General features: G+C 43.1%; 1 protein-coding gene across 3 annotated transcripts; it reads right to left on the reverse strand.

Annotated features, from left to right (window-relative positions):
* Positions 1 to 8,849: 8,849 nt before the first annotated feature.
* Positions 8,850 to 18,556, reverse strand: LOC138966715 (beta-alanyl-dopamine/carcinine hydrolase-like). Of its 3 annotated transcripts, XM_070339030.1 has the most exons (6): positions 18,285 to 18,556; positions 13,266 to 13,341; positions 12,536 to 12,997; positions 11,721 to 12,022; positions 10,404 to 10,670; positions 8,850 to 9,403 (listed from the first exon to the last, which is right to left on the reverse strand). In XM_070339030.1, the coding sequence occupies exons 3-6, from the start codon at positions 12,975 to 12,977 to the stop codon at positions 9,131 to 9,133; spliced, it is 1,284 nt and encodes a 427-aa protein (XP_070195131.1). In that variant the 5' UTR covers positions 12,978 to 12,997; positions 13,266 to 13,341; positions 18,285 to 18,556; the 3' UTR covers positions 8,850 to 9,130. The 3 variants fall into 3 exon arrangements, with proteins under 3 accessions (XP_070195131.1, XP_070195130.1, XP_070195132.1); XM_070339029.1 differs by lacking the exon at positions 13,266 to 13,341; XM_070339031.1 differs by lacking the exon at positions 18,285 to 18,556 and having other exon boundaries at positions 11,721 to 12,019; positions 12,536 to 14,449.
* Positions 18,557 to 18,997: the final 441 nt, after the last annotated feature.

Consider the following 18,997-nt stretch of genomic DNA (forward strand, 5'->3'; position numbering starts at 1 on the left):
AATATAACATCAGCAGACCAACGGTGGAACGCTAAAGAAGTAGAAGAAAAGGAATTCTACATTGAATACTATACAAAAAACCCTTTAAATGTATACACATTCCCACCAATGTCCATTTACCTGTTCAATGCACCGCTGGACAACCAATGTCTTGGAGAAGAATGCACTGTGGGGTGGGTGCGGTTGACACTCTGCCATAAGTGGCACAAATGGAAGCCGACAGGTAAAAGTGACAGAGAGAGATATTATACAGCCAGGTAAGAATGGGGCGGGGGACGGGGGGATGTTGAGAGAGGGGAGGAAAGAGAAATGGAGATAGATGAGACGGCAGAGAACGGAGGGGCGTGGGGTGGGGGGGGGGGGGTTACAAGAGCAGCATGGAAACAAAAAAGAAGCAAAGGAGAGAGAGAGAGAGAGAGAGAGAGAGAGAGAGAGAGAGAGAGAGAGAGAGAGAGAGAGAGAGAGAGAGAGAGAGAGAGAGAGAGAGAGACTGCGAGATAGACAGAGACAGAGACAGAGACAGAGATAGACACTGAGACAGAGATCGACAGCCAGCCACTAGCCAACGAGACTTACAAACAGACATATTAGAGACAGAGGTGGTATAGAGAAGAAGAAACAAGTCGCGTAAGGCGAAATTACTACATTTAGTCAAGCTGTGGAACTCACAGAATGAAATTGAACGTAGTCCGCCGCAAGTGCAAAAGGCAGTGAAAGTGACGAGCCTGTTTGGCGCGGCAGCGGTTGCGCTGTGCTTCATTGCACGCTTTACTGTACCTCTCTTCGTTTTAACTTTCTGAGCGTGTTTTTAATCCAAACATATCATATCTATATGTTTTTGGAATCAGGAACTGACAAGGAATAAGATGAAAGTGTTTTTAAATTGATTTCGAAAATTTAATTTTGATCATAATTTTTAATTTTTTTAATTCTCAGAGCTTGTTTTTAATCCAAATATAACATATGTATATGTTTTTGGAATCAGAAAATGATGAAGAATAAGATGAACGTAAATTTGGATCGTTTTATAAAAAATTTTTTTTTTACAATTTTTTAGATTTTTAATGACCAAAGTCATAAATTAATTTTTAAGCCACCAAGCTGAAATGCAATACCGAAGTCCGGCCTTCGTCGAAGATTGCTTTGCCAAAATTTCAATCAATTTAATGGAAAAATGAGGGTGTGACAGTGCCGCCTCCACTTTTACAAAAAGCCGGATATGACGTCATCAAAGACATTTATCGAAAAAAAGAAAAAACCATTTGGGGGTATCATATCCAGGAACTCGCATGTAAACTTTCATAAAGATCGGTCCAGTAGTTTAGTCTGAATCGCTCTACACACACACACAGACACACAGACACACACACACACACACACATACACACACACACACACACACACATACACCACGACCCTCGTCTCGATTCCTCCTCTATGTTAAAACATTTAGTCAAAACTTGACTAAATGTAAAAAACAGAAGCAAGAGAAGGAACAGAGAAGGGGTGGGCAAAAAGACGTATACGGTACGAGCAATGACGGCAGAATTGGTGTGGGGCCGGGGGGAGGTGGGGGCGGTAGACAGGTAGGAGTGAGTGTCAAGCCAAAGATACTTCACCTCACTTAGATACCCGGGGTATGTGTCAACAAGCTGTTATAGGTGTTTGGAAAGGCATCGGATTTCGCCTAAACACTGACACACGCTTCACCTTTCCTTTACCTTATCTGTCAATCTTTCGTGGGTTTTTTTTTATAGTTAAAAAAAAAAAATATTTTTGTGATTTTCATTTCCTTTACTTATTTGATTTTGGTTGTTGTTGACATTTTCCTTTTCCCCTTCCATATTCTTCCTCTTCCTTTGCTTTGCTTTGCTTTACTTTGCTTTGCTTTGTGAGTGTGCATGTGTGAGTGTGTGTGTGTGTGTGTGTGTGTGTGTGTGTGTATGTGTGTGTGTGTGTATTGTGCGTGTGTTGTGTGTGTGTTGTGTGTGTGTGTGTGTGTGTGTGTGTGTGTGTGTGTTTGTGTGTGTGTGAGTGTGTGTGGGTGTGTGTGTGAGTGCGTACTCCTTTAAATCAAGCAAGGCCGTTGGTATACCACTAAACCTATATATAGTCACTGCATGTAACTTCACTGTTCTCCTAGCTACCGAGTGTCTTGAAAATACTGTCACTCCAGCACTTCAGATCTCTTCAAGGTGGAATGTTTAGGAACCAAAATCCCCTCTCTTCTCGCCAGTCAAACCAGTTAACAGGTTGATATTGTCATGCGGCCACTTAAACGTCTTAGTGACTTATGGCTGGTGATTTTGTAAACACAAGCTTGACAATTTGACAGCTGAAGTGACTGTTGTGTATAGGTAATGGATTTAGCCCTTGGTGGAATAACATTGTCAAGTTTGTCTATGACATAATCTAAACCAGCAAGGACACTTGCAAGGCAAGGCAATGTTTTTTCTCAAAAAAACCTAGGGTAACATGAATTTTAATAACAACTACAATAAAAACAACAACACACTACACATAGATGGCTTTCACATTATTTGTCCTTGTTTGATTTTTTTTCTTCTGATTTATTAGTTTCTGTGTTTGTTGGTATTTGTTATGGGTTCTGTTCTATTCTTTTGTTTCTTGCTTTCTGTTGTGTGTTATAAATCCTGTATCAGTGTAAGGTCATGCATGCATGCAGATAAAACGGACCTTTGCTATTGATTTGTCTTTTGATTTTACCTTCTGTCATTCATAGTTATTCAAAAATAACAAATAAATATTTATTTATCTATGCAATTTATTTGATTATTTATTATTTATTTATTTAACTATTTATTATGTATTTATTTATTTACTTACCTAATAATTTATTTTGACTGATTGAATTCAAGCACTCACATTTGACGCAGTACAAAAACACTCAATGTTATAACTCGTGAAAATAACTGTTTAAATCAATACCGTTCGACACATAGCTATAGGCTATCTTAGACGAGCACCACAAGAAAACAGAATGTAATCATGCAACAGGTATCGAATACATTATAAAATCAACAAATTCTTGCTCTCAGTTTCACCCTCCGGAGCCGACGACCGGAATTGTACTTCTCTCTGAGACATTGACACAGAGCCTTCTTTCCCAGTCTTCACAATTCATTCACTAATTCACCTCAGTCATATGGTAGTTCGGCAGGCCCCACGCTGAGCTAGACTTGTCAGAAGCGAACGAGGGAATTAGCAGACCGGTAAATCAAAATAACAAACATCATTCAAAAGGACCCTCGCCGAATAAACAGATTCCTCCGCTAAGTACAGCACTACATGCTTCCGCAGAGCTCTTCGGCGCGTGTATAATAGCCAGTGGGGCTACTGGCGAGTTATAAATCAAGACGCCTGCACAACGCGAAGGTCAGTGGAGTTCGACTGAAGTACAATAGCAAGAAAGGTTTGCATTCTATTTGTTGACTGATTTATAAAAAAAAAATCAGGGAAGCAATGTTGCAGTTTTGACACTAGCTCGTCACGTCTCCTTGTTCTTAGGCCAGATTAGCTGATTTGCAAAACATGGAACTTCAAAGAAACCCGCGTCATATATGGTAGCGGGAACTGATGTCAGAGAGATAAGTTGTACAAGGTGGCGCGTAACCAGAAAGTTGTCAGTGCCATTGTCTCAGATATGAGTATATACTTAGTCCACTTAGTACGTATGCCTCGTCAACAGCCGTGCAGTTGGTTTGTGTGTGTGTGTGTGTGTGTGTGTGTGTGTGTGTGTGTGTGTGTGTGTGTGTGTGTGTGTGTGGGGGGGGGGGGTTCTCAAATGTTGCAGTAGTCAGAAGTGTTCTAACACGCTCTGTTGCGCAGGTTAGTCAAATTTCCCCGTGACGAATGTTTGTTTGTGTTTTGTTCTTCCTGATTTGACTTGACTTCGTCTCCTGTGGACAAAACTAATAATCAGCTTTTATTGTCTCCCTAGCCTGTACACTAAGAATAATGCGCCAACGCAACACGTTTGCGTCGACCCTGAGAGTCCTATTCTTAAACAGCTTAGCGACTCCACGCGCTGGAGAGTCTCAAGACGGGAGATAACCAAAGCACTTGACTGCCTTTCACAGTATCTTCAGTAGTTAGGGAAGTTTAGTTCTGTCGATTTTGCTGAGACGACGTGAATAAAAGCGAATCAAGCGCTATGTTAATGGCAAGTTAGTCTAAGCATCAGCTGTATATGCCTACTAATGGATATCGTATGAAGGAACACGGGTAGAAATAAACAAAAGGGAGAAGCGAGAGAATGTTGAAAGACCGACTGAGACACTTCTATAGAATAAAGGCTGTATACAGTGAACCACCCCACCCCCCCCCCCCCTTTTAAGACACCCCCCCCCCCTGTTTTAAGGCCTCCCCCTTTTGATACCAGGCTAGTTTTTTAGTTCAGATTTTCTCTTCATAATGGTGTAAATTTGCCCCATTTTAGGACTTCCTCCTTTTTTCGGACCTGCTTTTCTCATGTGTATTTGTGTGTTTTATTTTGTAAGGGCTTTTTGTTTAGGAAGAAGGAATCCTGATGCTGCTGTGATCTGACAAACCTTGTATCTTTTGGCAATTCTCTGTAAATATGTGTAGACACGATTAACCGTCTTGTATTTATGCTTTGCACACTCGTAGTTATTTCCACTTGCGATAAAGAGGCAATAGAGGGGGCGACATAGTGCTGCGTGCTTTCTTCGGTGAAAGAAGTGAGAAGACCCTTCGAGAACTATTTTCCAAAGATACTATGAAGTATAGCAACAGCAGCGGATACAATGTTTTGTCACCGATTGTGTTGGAAACGGGTGAGTAGGTCCGCGTCTTCCAAAATCATTATTCTACCTACGAGGAGTTCCGATTGTGAATTCTTAAACGTCGTGTTATTTATTTTCTGTTCCGGACATCATATTGTTGTCTGTTCTATCCTGTTTGTTCTACAGCTATATAGAGCACCCGATAGCTCTTTTAACCCATTTACCCATTTGCTGTCTGTGTGTTCATGTTCTAAATACCATGAAGCAAACCTGGCACCAGGACTTTACTGGAAAAGAACATTCCTTCCGCCCCAGCAAATAGCCCTTGCAAAATAAACAAAATATAGCCATTTAAAGGTCCTTGTCTACATTTGTATACCGAAATCGCCATTTGACCATTAAAATGCAGAGTCTATGATCTACAAATATCAACAATACACCCCCTTTCGATCAGGAAAGACGAAGCCAGTGTAGCCGTTTGAAAATTCATTGTGGTATTCTAGCGTAGTACTCATAGTAGGATATCCTTATTTGGAAAATGTCAAGTGCAAAACTCCTCTCAAACCCCGTGCATTTCGTGCGTTTAAAAAAAGCTTGGACAGCGCTCCAGTGTCAAACTGTTGCTGCACTTGTTTGGGCGCGGCTATATAAAGCATAGTGACATGAATTTGATTGATCAGTATTTTTAGGCAAAGCACAGTCATGTTCTCAGCAAATAGAAAACAAAATATTGGAAGCGTGAGTCACGCTACCCAAAAATAAAATCTTTTTTTACATATGTTTTTTTCTATAACTTTTTTTCCCCATGATTCATTCATCATTTGACATAATTTTGTATCGAAATCTAACCATAAGATTATTGAAACAAAGCAAAAGTGTAGACGACCACCTTTAAGACCTAAAACACATGAGAAAATGAGGTTCTAAAAAGTAAAGATCGAGTCATACAATTTAGAGCACGCGATAGCACCTTTAAAACCCTTTCAGCATTGGCTGTCTGTGTGTCCGTGTTCTAAAAACCATGAAGCAAACATGGCACCAGGACTTTACTGGAAAAGAACATTCCTTCCGCCCCAGCAAATAGCCCTTGCAAAATAAACAAAATATAGCCATTTAAGGCCTAAAACACATGAAAAAATGAAGTACTAAAAAGTAAAGATCGAGTCATACAATTTAGAGCACGCGATAGCACCTTTAAAACCCTTTCAGCATTGGCTGTCTGTGTGTCCGTGTTCTAAAAACCATGAAGCAAAACTGGCACCAGGATTTTACAGGAAAAGAAAATCGGAGAAGCAGGACGGAGCTAGGAGGGTAATATTAAGAGAGACAGAAGAATAAACACAGGAGCGATGAGCGAGAGAGATACAGATGAATACAGGCAGAACTCAGATGTCTGTGGTTTATATTAGAGAGCGGCGAGAACGTATTAAGTGCGCTTGATATCTCTACCCAGGCACCTCATTGGCGCTATGTGTTTTAAGGGGGATATAAGCATACACGCCATTAAAGGTGTATTCTCCGCGGAGAGTTTAACGGTAACACAGAAACGACGTGATCGAATTTGAAACTATCACATGCTTTTTTAGATTCGTCCACTTGAAATAGTTCATAGCGAACATAAGTGACCAGTTTGACTTTGAAACTATAACGTATGTTTTCAAAATACTGTTCTTTGATTTGAAGTAGTGTATGCGTTTTGAAAACACTAAACCCCATTTTCAGACTCCTTCCATTTCATTAAAGACCTCATTTTTTCTAATTTTTGGAGGTCTGACAAAAAAAAGAGGGGGGGGGGGGGGGAGAGGGGGGAGTCCATAGCACTAAAAATGGTTGGCTAAACAAAACACGTCTGCAGGCGGGCAATACCCCTTTAAATTCTGGCAGGCTGGTTGGTACACTGAAATGGACAGAGACAAGGCATCTTTTTTCTGTCACTGTCACAAATGTGCTCCTAGAAGAATTTTGATGGAGCCAGTGGGTATATAGAAGGAAGCAAAGAGCAGTAGAATATCATCGAAGGGGAAGTGTCAGAAACTACAGGGGTGAGGGAGTTCAAGCAAGCTAAACGGGTTAGGGCGTGGGGGTGGGGGTGTGTGCATATGGGGGGGGGGGGGGGGTACACAAAATTTGTGAAAGAGGGTAAGAGGGAGAGGAGGGAGACGGAGAGGGGTGGGGTGAGGGGAGGGGGGGGGGGAGAGATAGAGAACGGGGATGGGGGTGAATGGGCGACTTGTCGGACTGAAATAGTATGTTCGACGGTATTCAGAAGAAGTGTGTGTGTGTGTGTGTGTGTGTGTGTGTGTGTGTGTGTGTGGTGTGTGTGTGTGTGTGCTTGTGTGTGTGTATGTGAGTGTGTATGTGAGTGTGTGTGTGTGTGTGTCTGTGTGTGTGTGTGTGTGTGTGTGTGTGTGCGTGTGTGTGTGTATGTGTTTTGCTTGTTTCTTCCTTTGTTTCTTTCTTTCTTCTCTTTGTATAAGTGGAAAGACAAAATGAATGAGAGACAGAAAATGACAAATACTACAAAAACCTGCTCATTCATCCTCCAACGCCACCCACTACCCCAACCCCTTTTAAACAAAAAGATAGAGAGTACGCATGTGCACTTAACAAAGATACAACGCAACGTTCAGGAATAAGTCTCTATAGTTTGTCAGGCCAAGGGAAACAGTAGATTGTCGTGTGCCGGGTAGATCCACCCCGAAGATCTGCCATTGGCACTTACGGGTGCGTGCAGACACCCGCTTCAAATTATTCATGTCTAGAAATGGCCTGATCTGTTTTATCAGAATCTGTCGACAGTCGCAGAGGCATACTCGATAGTTGTGGCTTCAAGTGTGGATGAGTTCAGAATGCTCAATTGTTCTGATGAAGATTTTTTGTTTTTATTGCATATTAGCATGACTCATTAAAATAATGACGGGTATCAGTGTGGAATTAACAGGTACAATGTTTTAGATGCGCAGTTTATCTTCAAGTTCAGCTTGTGGCGGTGCGTGGATCGTGAAAAAGCCTGCAAGAGACACCGATGAGGGCGGGAACAAAGCTAATAATTATCATACAGATTTTAAAAATTCAAGTAAGGTGCATGGTGTGATGCCAGGCATGTAACTTTTAATGTCATCTTTTTCTTTGAGTTGGGTAAAGTTTATTCAGCTGTGTACTTTGTAACACCAACAAAACATGAGTTATAGCTTCAGACTAACATTTATTTGAGACAGGCCTTGATGAAAATGTTTAATGGATTCCAGTAAAAAAAATAAAAAATCTGATTTTCAATTGTTTTGTTTTTTTATCAAGTTTGACAAAGAATGGGAAAAAGAATGGAACCAGGAGCAATCATAACAGAAAACATAAGCAGTCACTACAGAGTATGGTATCTCAAACATTTGACGGAAACAACACTGAATTATCACATCTATCAAATCCCACACAAAAGCCCAACTGAATAATGGACAAACCACACGAAGCAAAACCAAAACGTGCGAACACGGCAGCCGCACACTCATGATAATTTTGATAACAGAAGTGAATTAAACTGTTGACATTTCAATGTGTCTAAAAGCCGCAGCAAGAGATCGACTCAAGTGGATTTTGACAGCCTTCTAAACCAAACTTCTCAGTTAATCAACGCGCGAAGATACACGAAACCATTGAAAGGGAGAGAAACACGCCTAGCAAGTGTCAAGAGAGGGGAGATAATCTGAAAATCGTTTCAATGGCATGGGAGGAGAGAAGTGTGTTTGTGTCAAATGTGCATTTTCTCGCAGCTGCTAAAATAATTATTCGATTCTTTCTTCTGTTTTGAAATAATGACCCCCCCCCCCCCCCACACACACACACACACAACAAATATCTTCATAACAATGTTGTTATTACCAATCGATATGTAGGGCAGCATTGCCTTTGAAATGAAGGCATATAATATGCCGTTTAACCGGGCAGGACGAAAGAGTTTTAGCGAGCCGAAACAAAAGTTTGGAAGTAAAGTTGAACAAACATTCAAGCGTACAGAATCTTTATGAATTTTTTGTTTGTTTAAAGCAGAAGAAACAACGTGTCATCCAAAAAAGATGTGGGGTTATCCGTGAAAGACGCTGGTGTATGTAAAGTCCTATTGCTCATGCGCTGACTGTCCCCGTTCACTCAAGGGGATTTGTTATGCGGTGGGTTAGTTGACAGACACATTGACGCAATTGTTGCATATTGGAAGACTTAAAGTTAGAGCGGTACATTTGGATCACGCTGGCGATAGTAAAGTAAAACCATCACTGATGCATAGGTAACTTGGCAAAAGGTGTGTCACTCAGATCTTCTCTCCCCTTGTAGACCAACACCTGCCTGGCAATGACATCAAAGGAAAATCATCACTGATACATAGGTAATTTTGCAAAAGGTGTGTCACTCAGAAGATCCTCCCTCCCCTGGTAGACCAACACCTGCCTGGCGGTGACATCAAAGAGGGCGGTGTTGACGGTCTCCCCGAGGTCAGTGGGGCGTGGCGTCCTGAAGATGGGGCCAAGCAGATCATGCGTGTCGGCCATGACCGTCAGAGCCTCTTGCTGGGTACGGGGTGGGGGCAGCTCGTCAGCCCGCTGACCTCTGCGTGTGGAACTCAGTAGTCCCTTGATCTCCGACACCTGTCAGGTAATAGGTGGTTGTAAGATGTCCAACATCAATCAATCAGCCAATCAATCAATCAATCAATCAATCGATCAATCAATATGTTGCGCATGACGGTGTGATAAATGTTTGGAGCGTCATGGATTGTTATTAAGTAAAGTGCGATAACATCAGTATATCATCTAAGGACAAAAGGCCTGTACGCAATACAGTACAAAGCAGAAAACGACCCCCCCCCCCCCCAAAAAAAAAAAAAAAAAACAAACAAAAAAAAACAACAACAAGAAAACAACGTTGGCTTGATTCGTGACTTACTGTCTGGGTTTTTATCATAAACTTTCTTTTTACATTTAGTCAAGTTTTGACTAAATGTTTTAACATTGACTGGGAATCGAGACGAGGGTGGTGGTGTAAGTGTGTGCGTGTGTTTAGAGCGATTCTGAGAACACTACTGGACCGATCTTCATGACACTGTACATGAGAGTTTCTCCGGATAATATCCCGAGGATTGTTTTTCTTATCTATCTATATATATATACGACTTGTGTCTGTGTTTCTGTTCGCGATGCGCGGCCAAGGTTCTCGATGGATCTGTTTCAAATTTGGTGGCCATATTCAGGTACACCCGGGACACAACCTGGTCGATGAGATATTTCAACACGTGCTCTCAGCGCGCAGCGCTGAACCGATTTTGTTTTTTTTGTCTGGATCCACTACCAGTAACTCTTCCTTATCTTCTCCAGTGTTTTCAGCCGCGTTTGTCTCCCTTCCTCCGTGCGGTGCGCCGGCAAAGCCGGCGTAGTCCCCGGCGCAGCCGGGTATTCCGCTCGACTTCTTCACGGCGCAGCCGTACCTGGCGAAGCGGGTATTCATCTAGTTTTTGATAAATAACTTTGATGACGTCATATCTGGCTTTTTTGTGTGAAAGTTGAGGCGGCACTGTCACGCCCTCGTTTAAGGTGAACACAAATACAAATCCCCCCATCCTTTAATTCTTCAAACTGCATTCAAACGTACCTCCTTCAGGTGTTTGTAAGAGTTAAAGTGGTAGTAGTGACAGGGAGCATCCGGGTCACTTTGCTGCGGGACGTCCTGCACGTGCACCTGAGATTCCGGTTTTCCTGGACCCACTTCCACGGCTGCCATCTTTCCCTCCCTGGTGCTGATGTTGGCACAGAAGCCGTAGGCAATGCCATAGGGTGCGTTCTTGGCCATCCTGACCGCGTCCTGGATGTCTCTGGCCCTCAGCAAGGAACGGTTGACGAAGATGCGGCTCGGGCTTTCCTGGCGATGAAAAGAAACGACTGAAACAGTGCTTGCTGTTAATTCAGTCTATGTTTTGGTTTGTATTTATACATGCTTTGTCATTATTTTGCGAGTAGATAACTATTTGAATCGTATAGGGTCAGCTCGATAATTTTATATACCCGCTGTTATACGTAGCTCCCTCACTTACTCGCTCGCTCGCTCGCTCACTCACTCACTCACTCACTCGAACTCACTCGAACTCACTCACTCACTCACTAACTCACTCACTCACTCACTCACTCATTCGCTCGCTCGCTCGCTCGCTCGCTCGCTCACTCACTCACTCACTCACTCACTCACTCACTCACTCACTCACTCACTCACTCACTCACTCACAGACAAAATAACTATCTTACCATCTAACTAACTAACGAACGAACGAACGAACGAACGAACCAAGGAAGGAAGGAAGGAAGGAAGGAAGGAAGGAAGGAAGGAAGGAAGGAAGGAAGGAAGGAAGGAAGGAAGGAAGGAAGGAAGGAACGAACGAACGAACGAACAAACGAACGACCGACCGAACGAACGAACGAACGAACGAACGGTAGCTCATAGATAGAGCACTAGGCGTTCGATCTTGTGGTCACGGGTTCGAATCCAGGCCAGGACAGACACGGGTTAACTTTATGAGCAAACTCAGAGACGGTACCCAAGTCACACTCCGTGTCACTGCTGCAGCACGTCAAAAACCTCGGTCAATATGCCAGAAGTGGAGATAGCTGGTTACACTTAAACACGCAAATACCATGGTAGCTCGAGTCTTGTTCTTGCTAGCTTTCCCTGGGAGGAAGCGGCCCGAACTTCCCTGCAATGGGATAAGAACAGTGGAACCCCCTTTTTAAGACCTCCAAAATCTGAGAAAATCGGGTCTTAAAAAGGAGGGAGTTTTAAAATGGGGGTAATTTTACAGAAGCAAAGAAAAGAAAGTCTGAGAAAACAAGGTCTGAAAAAGAAAGGGAGTCTTAAATTGGGGATTCTTAAAAGGGGGGTTCCACTGTAATAAACATTACAAAAATTGTAAAAGCTTACCCTGACGATGTGGTCGGGGTAGAGGCCGTTGATGGAGATGGTGAGGCCGTGCACGTTGTAGCTCCAGGCGCAGCCAGGCAGGAAGCCAGGATAGGTAAAGGACGTGAACTGCTCCTTGACCTTCCCCTCCCCCTCCTCCCCGTCCTCCTCCACCTCCACGCTCAGCAGGTAGCCGTAGGGTTTGATCATGGGGTCACAGTCCTCGTTGTGGATGACCAGCTGGAAGTCTGGACGGTTGAGGAACACGTCACTACAGCCGTAGTTCTCCTGGAACGGCGGAGTTGTCTGAGAGGCTGCACCTGCTGAAGTTGGGTTATTCATCGTTCAGTAGACGAACAAAAGTAAATGCGCGTAAGAGCGATAAATAAAAAGACGAAACAATACTGTACTCACGTGTGAACGAAGAATACGGAACGAATAACAGCAACGTTTCAACCCCGAAGAAGACCCTTGGGTTGAAACGTTGCTGTTAATTGTTACGTATTCTTCGTTCATCGTTCAGTCTTTACAATGCTATGACTTTCAACAAAGGAGACCAAAGGATCTTGTGGATATCGTTTGAGTGTCGAACAATATCCTTCATAATGTTCAAACCAATTAAATTGAAACCAATTGGAGTTTAACAAATAGGAGGACAGACATAGATGAGAGACAAAGACGGAGAGAGACAGATACAGATAAACAGGCAGAAAGACGGACACAAACAGACAGACAGACAGACAGAGATGGAGACAGGGACACAGACACAGAAACAGAAACAAACACAAACACAGACAGGCAAAGGCCGCTGAAGTTTAGGTTAGTGCTGGGCTGACCTTGTTCTGAGGCAGCTTCAGAAGGCATTCCCGGACGCCTGTCAACTTTGGGTTGATGGTTTTGACTCTCTTGGGTAGCGTTATCCGCACTGTTCTTCTCAGTTTTGGGGAAGAGGACGTTGTAGACTTCCTTGGATACATTAGCCATGAAGACGTGTTCGAAAGGAATTCCCGCTCCATCCGCCATCCCTCTCACCTCGCGCACATACTGCGGGAAGCAGTCCTGGCTGACCCGCAAGCTCTCCTCGTAGTAGTCTCGCCCAGCCCGGCTGTCGTAGAAGGGCAGCAGGCGGTCTTGGATGTTGTCGGACTCGGCGAAGAAGAGCTTGATCTGCCGGCTGAAGTTGAGGCCTACGTTGTAGCCTACGTCATAGTAGGTGCCTCGCGTCATCAGTTGCGTCAGGCAGGGGTACTTGGGTGCTCGTGATGCCGAACGATCCATTTGTGAACGTTACAGAGACTCTGTCAGTTCAACACAAACTATGTAAATCAATTTCAAGAGATGGCTTTCGGCATTAACGAGAGAAATTGAACAAACAGTGCAACAATGTCCTTGTCTTTAGTGACCGATTCAGTCCCGATCGAAAGAGAAAGCCGTTGCTTTCTGAACTATCTAAATTCTTAGTCTTTACTTTAAATAATGTCACTCCGTTCTTACTGCCTCTTGAATAATTATATTCCCGTTAGCTCAACGCGGCAGTCATATGAATAAAAATAGCTAATTACTTACTCTAAAACTGTTAACAGTTTCACAAATGTCGTTGCTTTGACAAGCTGGCGGTGGTGTCTGCGTTCTTTTATCACCACTGCAACACACATATACAAGTGTGCGCTTTGTAAACAATGAGGACATGTTGCATGCACTTATCAGCCGGTGTGTGTGTGACACTGTACGTTCACCTCAGGGCACAGTCTTTCAAACTTAACAAGCAACGTGTTGCCGGTTTTAGAGAACATAAACACACACAACTAATTGTTCCTCACAATATCTTCAATAACAATCGAACATACATGATGATCCTTCAGCTGCTGTAAGTGCAAATGACCTATTACTTGTACAATTGACCCCTTAAAGGTACCTTCCTTGCCATGTCCAACAACCACGTTCTCCCTCAGCTGTCCACGCACTTACAAGTGGGAGAAGAGTATCTTTACAAAAAGGCAAAATAAAAACAAGCTAAAGTCTGGCTACTTCCCGTGGAGAGTCAGATCTTTCTGCTGAATTAATTCAACTAGGATCTGCTGAATTAATTCAACTAGGATCTGCTGAATTAATTCAACTAGGATCTGCTGAATTAATTCAACTAGGATCTGCTGAATTAATCTAACCAGGATCTGCTGAATTAATTTAACATATTCAAATCGGTGTCAGATACGAAACTATAGTTCAGTAAAATATTGCCACTGTGCACAGAACGCGGCCACGCTGTAGATGTTATGTATGCACCCGAGGTGAAGAATGCTCTCATCCTATTTAGTAAGCTGTTCAGTTAGTGATGGTTTACACAATCACTTTAATCGGGATCAACTTGTAATCTGCAATATGTGATGCTTCTTCTTCTTGGCGTTCGCAGAGGTTACACGATCAGTCCAGCACTGGTGATAAATGTTGTCGTTTTCTCCAACTCCTGTCGACTGCCATATAGTTTGGTCTGCAAGGGAGTTGGTGACGGCCACACTTCTTTTCGTTCCTCATCTAGTAAGGGACATCGCTGTGAGATGTGTATATGTGATGCAAACTTCCTGGTTATAATCCCTTGCAGCTCATCTGACAAACGGATTAAGATGAACGTAGCCTACCTCTGTTCTTCGTGGATGCCTGTAATGATTTTTTTTTACTGATAGATTATCACAGCTTCGACTAAACACAAAAACGAAACACGCTGTTTTAAATGTTATGCAACATACAATGTGCTGATCTTGTGTTGTGAAACGTGAGCGTATTAGATAAACGACCACAGCACGGTAGGTTAACTTAAAATAGCACCAGAGTGTGCGAAAGACCCAACATGCAGATGGAACAGACAAACCTGGCTACTCGGTGCTATTTTGAGCGATCTCAGTCACTAATCTATTTTTCGATCACTGAAATTCTTACGTAAACTCATGAGGTTAAAAGATGTACGAAAAATGCAACAATATTCATCAAGTAGATTTATAAACTATTAACCCTAACCATATGAAACCACTGTAATGGTGAACATTTCTTCAATCGCAGAATAACAATGGGTTCTTTCACACGTAAAATCGGGAAAGCCATATCTAGCATCATACAGAATTGTTCATAACTCAAAAAATAAACCGCATTTTTTAACATTTTAAATCGAGAAAACTAGACACTTTGTAAGAAATTTGGTGCACATATTCGTCATCACGAATCAATGAGTGAAACTTTCTTATTTACTTTCTTTTAAGAAGTGTACGTATCTTTCTAGCTATAGGCGTGTCCCCTGTTTTGAGCGAACACTGTTTTCGTGGTGCACTATCTGTGTTTTTCAAAACAAATTGCAAAAAATACACAACGACCATACGTTCTATTTTTTGAATGAATTTCAACTTCAAAAACATTGCTTTAGAGTGCAGATTAAACAAAATCAATGTATGAAGAATTTGAAGGAAAACAAAGTTGGTTATACCTACACACACGCGCGGCGCGTCATGTACACGCGCATGTATAACTTTGGCTCCGGCAAAGGCTCAGAAAGCATAGGGATTCAGAAACACTTCCATCATCGTCATCATTGTAATCATCAACATCATCATCATCATCAGCATCATCATCATCGTTATCATCATCATCTTCATCATCATCATCATCATAGTACTCATCATCATCATCATCAGAAACCAGAGAAGTAGAAGAAGAATGTTCAAAAAGTATAACTCACATGAAATGCAAAATGAAGTGGTTAACCTGCCACAACATGTTCTGAGTAGTTTTTATCTGGGCCGCGAACAGTTAAAACTTATAGGGGAAGGGAGGGCAAGTCGACCCCTCTAACGAATGCAGCTTATACCTCTCGTCTTTTTAAAAAAAAAATATTGTTTTTGTTGTAAAACCTGGTGTGTTCTCTTTCGTGTAAGCGTTGTGTGGAATATGAACGATCCAACTGGCACGGTTTTTAAATAAAATATAAAAGAAAAAAATCCTGAAGCATGGACGACTTGCCCTCCATGGAGGGCAACTCGTCCATGGGGGGCGGGTAATTCGTCCAGGTGGAAAAGGTTGTTCATATTACCCAATAGCATCACCTCGACATATGAAATTGACTGAATTCGAAGTAACTTTTCTGTGTCAGTTTTGTTAATCGGAAGTGAGAATGACGTCATAATGAGTCGGCCTACGTACCCTTGACCGTGTGCAAAACCAGGCCCTCCGACTCATCACCGGTGCAATGAAATCCACGCCCATCAAGGAAATGGAGAAGCTTACCACCATCCAACCCCTCTGTCAGAGAAGAGAAGCCAAGACTATGGTACAGGCCGAGAAGCTCAAGTGCCTACCCGACCACCCCATGAAGCACAGACTGAGCAACCTCACCAAGAACCGGCTTAAACGGAGCAGTTTTGTACACGAGAGCAAGAGACTTTCTCGACAGTACAGGGAAGTCCTTCCACAGAACACTCTACCTCTGACTCAAGAAGAAGAGGAAACCCCCAAGGCAACAGAGAAACCAGGCATCCAGATCTGCACCAGTGTTCCACATGTTACCTCAGGAGAAGATCAGAATGACACAGCTCGACAGGCACTCACCTTAGCCCTGATCGACGAACAGTACCCAAAAGAGGCGTGGATCCATGTATACACCGATGGATCAGCAACTAACGCCGTGCTCAATGGAGGTGCAGGCATTCTCATCCAGTTCCCTGGGGGACATACAGCTACATCCAGCGTTGCCACTGGCAAACACTGCACAAACTATAAAGCAGAAGCAGAAGCTCTCATGCAGGCCGCCTCCTTCGTTCAGGACTCCGCAGACTCTTGCTACCAAGTTGTCTTCCTCTCGGACGCCCTTTCAGTCCTTCAGGCCCTAGAGAACGACAAACTCCCACAGCTGGCCAAAGCATTACAGATGGTCAGACAAACCAGAAGAGTTGTCCTCCAGTGGATACCAGCACACTGTGGGATACCAGGAAATGAAAGGGCAGATGAGCTGGCAAAAGAAGGAGCCGTGGAAGACCAACCTGAAAACAGTGTCAGCTTTAGTGAGCAGAAGACAATCATCAAGGCATTGATGAGGCCAAGGACAAACAGAGATGACTACCACACAATGTCCAGAGAGCAGCAAGTCAACCTCATCAGGCTGCGTACTGGCCACAACAGGCTCAATGCTCACATGAACCGAAAGTTCAAGCTGGCGCCATCACCAACCTGTGCCTGCGGTCAAGAGGACCAAACAGCGGAACACATCTTACAGCGATGTCCCTTACTAGATGAGGAACGAAAAGAAGTGTGGCCGTCACCAACTCCCTTGCAGACCAAACTATACGGCAGTCGACAGGAGTTGGAGAAAACGACAACATTTATCACCAGTGCTGGACTGATTGTGTAACCTCTGCGAACGCCAAGAAGAAGAAGAAGAAGAAGTCGGCCTACGTCAGAAGTCGATCGACGTCTTGGCTATGCAGGGAGGGTGAGTATTTGAAGGGATAGATGTTCAAACATCTATACTTATTAGTTGCTCTGGTTCAAAGCGAAGCAAATGGGAAAATATATTTACAAATTGGACTTGTAATTGATTTGTGTCGCCCATTTCAGGTTGCGTGAACGTGAAATAGTTTGATAGGCCTACCACTAGGGGGGGACGAATTACCCGATCATGGTACTCGCTGAACATTGCTATTTACCATTGTTCCTGGGATAGCCTGAGATCTATAACTTTCGACTAGTTGTTATGAAAGCCAAAGCTTTTTTGCAGATCTGGTGCATTTTACGAATCAGCGGCTCCCATGCACTGACTGTGTTTTTTTTCGTGCAACAATTTTAGAGTGGAAACCATCAAAATTGACAAAGACTTACTACCGCTTTGCTGGGCCCGTTTTTTTCGACATTATTTTTTCTTCAACTGATTCAGGTTGGGTAACTCTGGCTTATGAAATCGATGATAATCACCCCTGCAGTGTCATGTTCTCAAAATCGAGGGGGGACGACATACCCGAGGGGGTCGACTTGCCCTCCCTTCCCCTACAATGCACCTTTGAAGAGACATGATGACCGTGCGTACAATCATTATCTCCAGGTATTTGGAACATATATCTTTGTCGCCTCTCAAAGGCCTTGATAACACTGTGACATACATACTGTAGTAGCACCTAGTATCAACTGGAAAATAGCTTCTTACTTCTGTGTGCACACGGCATTCTATCACTGACAAACCAAGTAAACCGAAGGGAATAATTGCACTGAGCAGAGCCTATATTTCTACTTTCACCTTATTGTTTTATATCATTATTAGCTGTAAACAACACGCCGTGATTAAGATGTACTTCTTGCCGTCTCGAGTAATCTTTACAGCCACTGCTCGGCCATTCCGTGGAATATTCTAAAGACACTCTGTGATCTACTGTCATTGACCTAGTTCTCTTTCGTTATCAGTGACTGGCGGTGAAAATCGGCAGTAGGTGCATGCATGTGTATTTGCATACTGCCATGTTTCAAGTGAGTCCGACAGAGCGCGTTATTATTACAAATGCATAGTCACAGTGTCCGACCCACCTGACCCAGTTGTAGCAACTTTGACACACTAACCTGAGATTGATAGCGAAAGTAGAACTGCCGTCATTTTGTTTCCGCAGTCACCTCCGCTGACATAGCGGCTGGTCGATCAAAGCCGTACACGTTCTTACACACAATATTAGACCTTTTCAGCGAAATCCAGCTGTTGCACCTGATGCTATTACATGTTGATAGGAAGCATAACGTATTCAGGCGGCATCTCTTCTGAGGAATTCAGTGCTGAATCATAACTTTGAGAGACTGAAGTAGCGACTCGGAAACCAAAGACGGATGTAAACAACGTAGTTGATTCAGGGGAGAGAACTGTCAGTGTCTCTCCTCTTCGCTGTGAAGCACTTCTCTCCCTCTACTTGCTCGTGTTGACAGGACGTCGCTCTCTCTCTCTCTCTGTCCCGCTCTTTCTTTTTGTACCAGTGTGTGTCGTGTGTGTATGTGTGTGTGTGTGTGTGTGTGTGTGTGTGTGTGTGTGTGTGTGTGTGTGTGTGTGTGTGTGTGTGTGTGTGTGTGTGTGTGTGTGTTATGACAGTATTTCGTTTTGTGTGCATCTAATGATTACTGTGTGTGATACATGAAATGTGATATGAATGCTGTTTTTATATGTTATACTCTTACTTTCTCCCAAGCGCAAGACAAATTCTTCCATGAAAATTGAAGCCAATAAAATTTGAGTTGAGTTGAGTTGAGTTGAGTATCTCCAGTAAAAAAAAAACACAAAAAAACCAATA

The sequence above is a fragment of the Littorina saxatilis genome, linkage group LG5 (assembly GCF_037325665.1).
Source record: "Littorina saxatilis isolate snail1 linkage group LG5, US_GU_Lsax_2.0, whole genome shotgun sequence".
NCBI classification, from domain to species: domain Eukaryota; kingdom Metazoa; phylum Mollusca; class Gastropoda; order Littorinimorpha; family Littorinidae; genus Littorina; species Littorina saxatilis.

Excerpts from the sequence above, each read along its gene's own strand:
- LOC138966715 (XM_070339029.1), bottom strand. The coding sequence starts at position 12,977 with ATGGATCGTTCGGCATCACGAGCACCCAAGTACCCCTGCCTGACGCAA. Across the intron at positions 12,023-12,535 it reads TGAAGCTGCCTCAGAACAAG|CAGGTGCAGCCTCTCAGACA; the intron begins GTCAGCCCAGCA and ends ACCCAACTTCAG. Across the intron at positions 10,671-11,720 it reads ACCCCGACCACATCGTCAGG|GAAAGCCCGAGCCGCATCTT; the intron begins GTAAGCTTTTAC and ends TTTCATCGCCAG.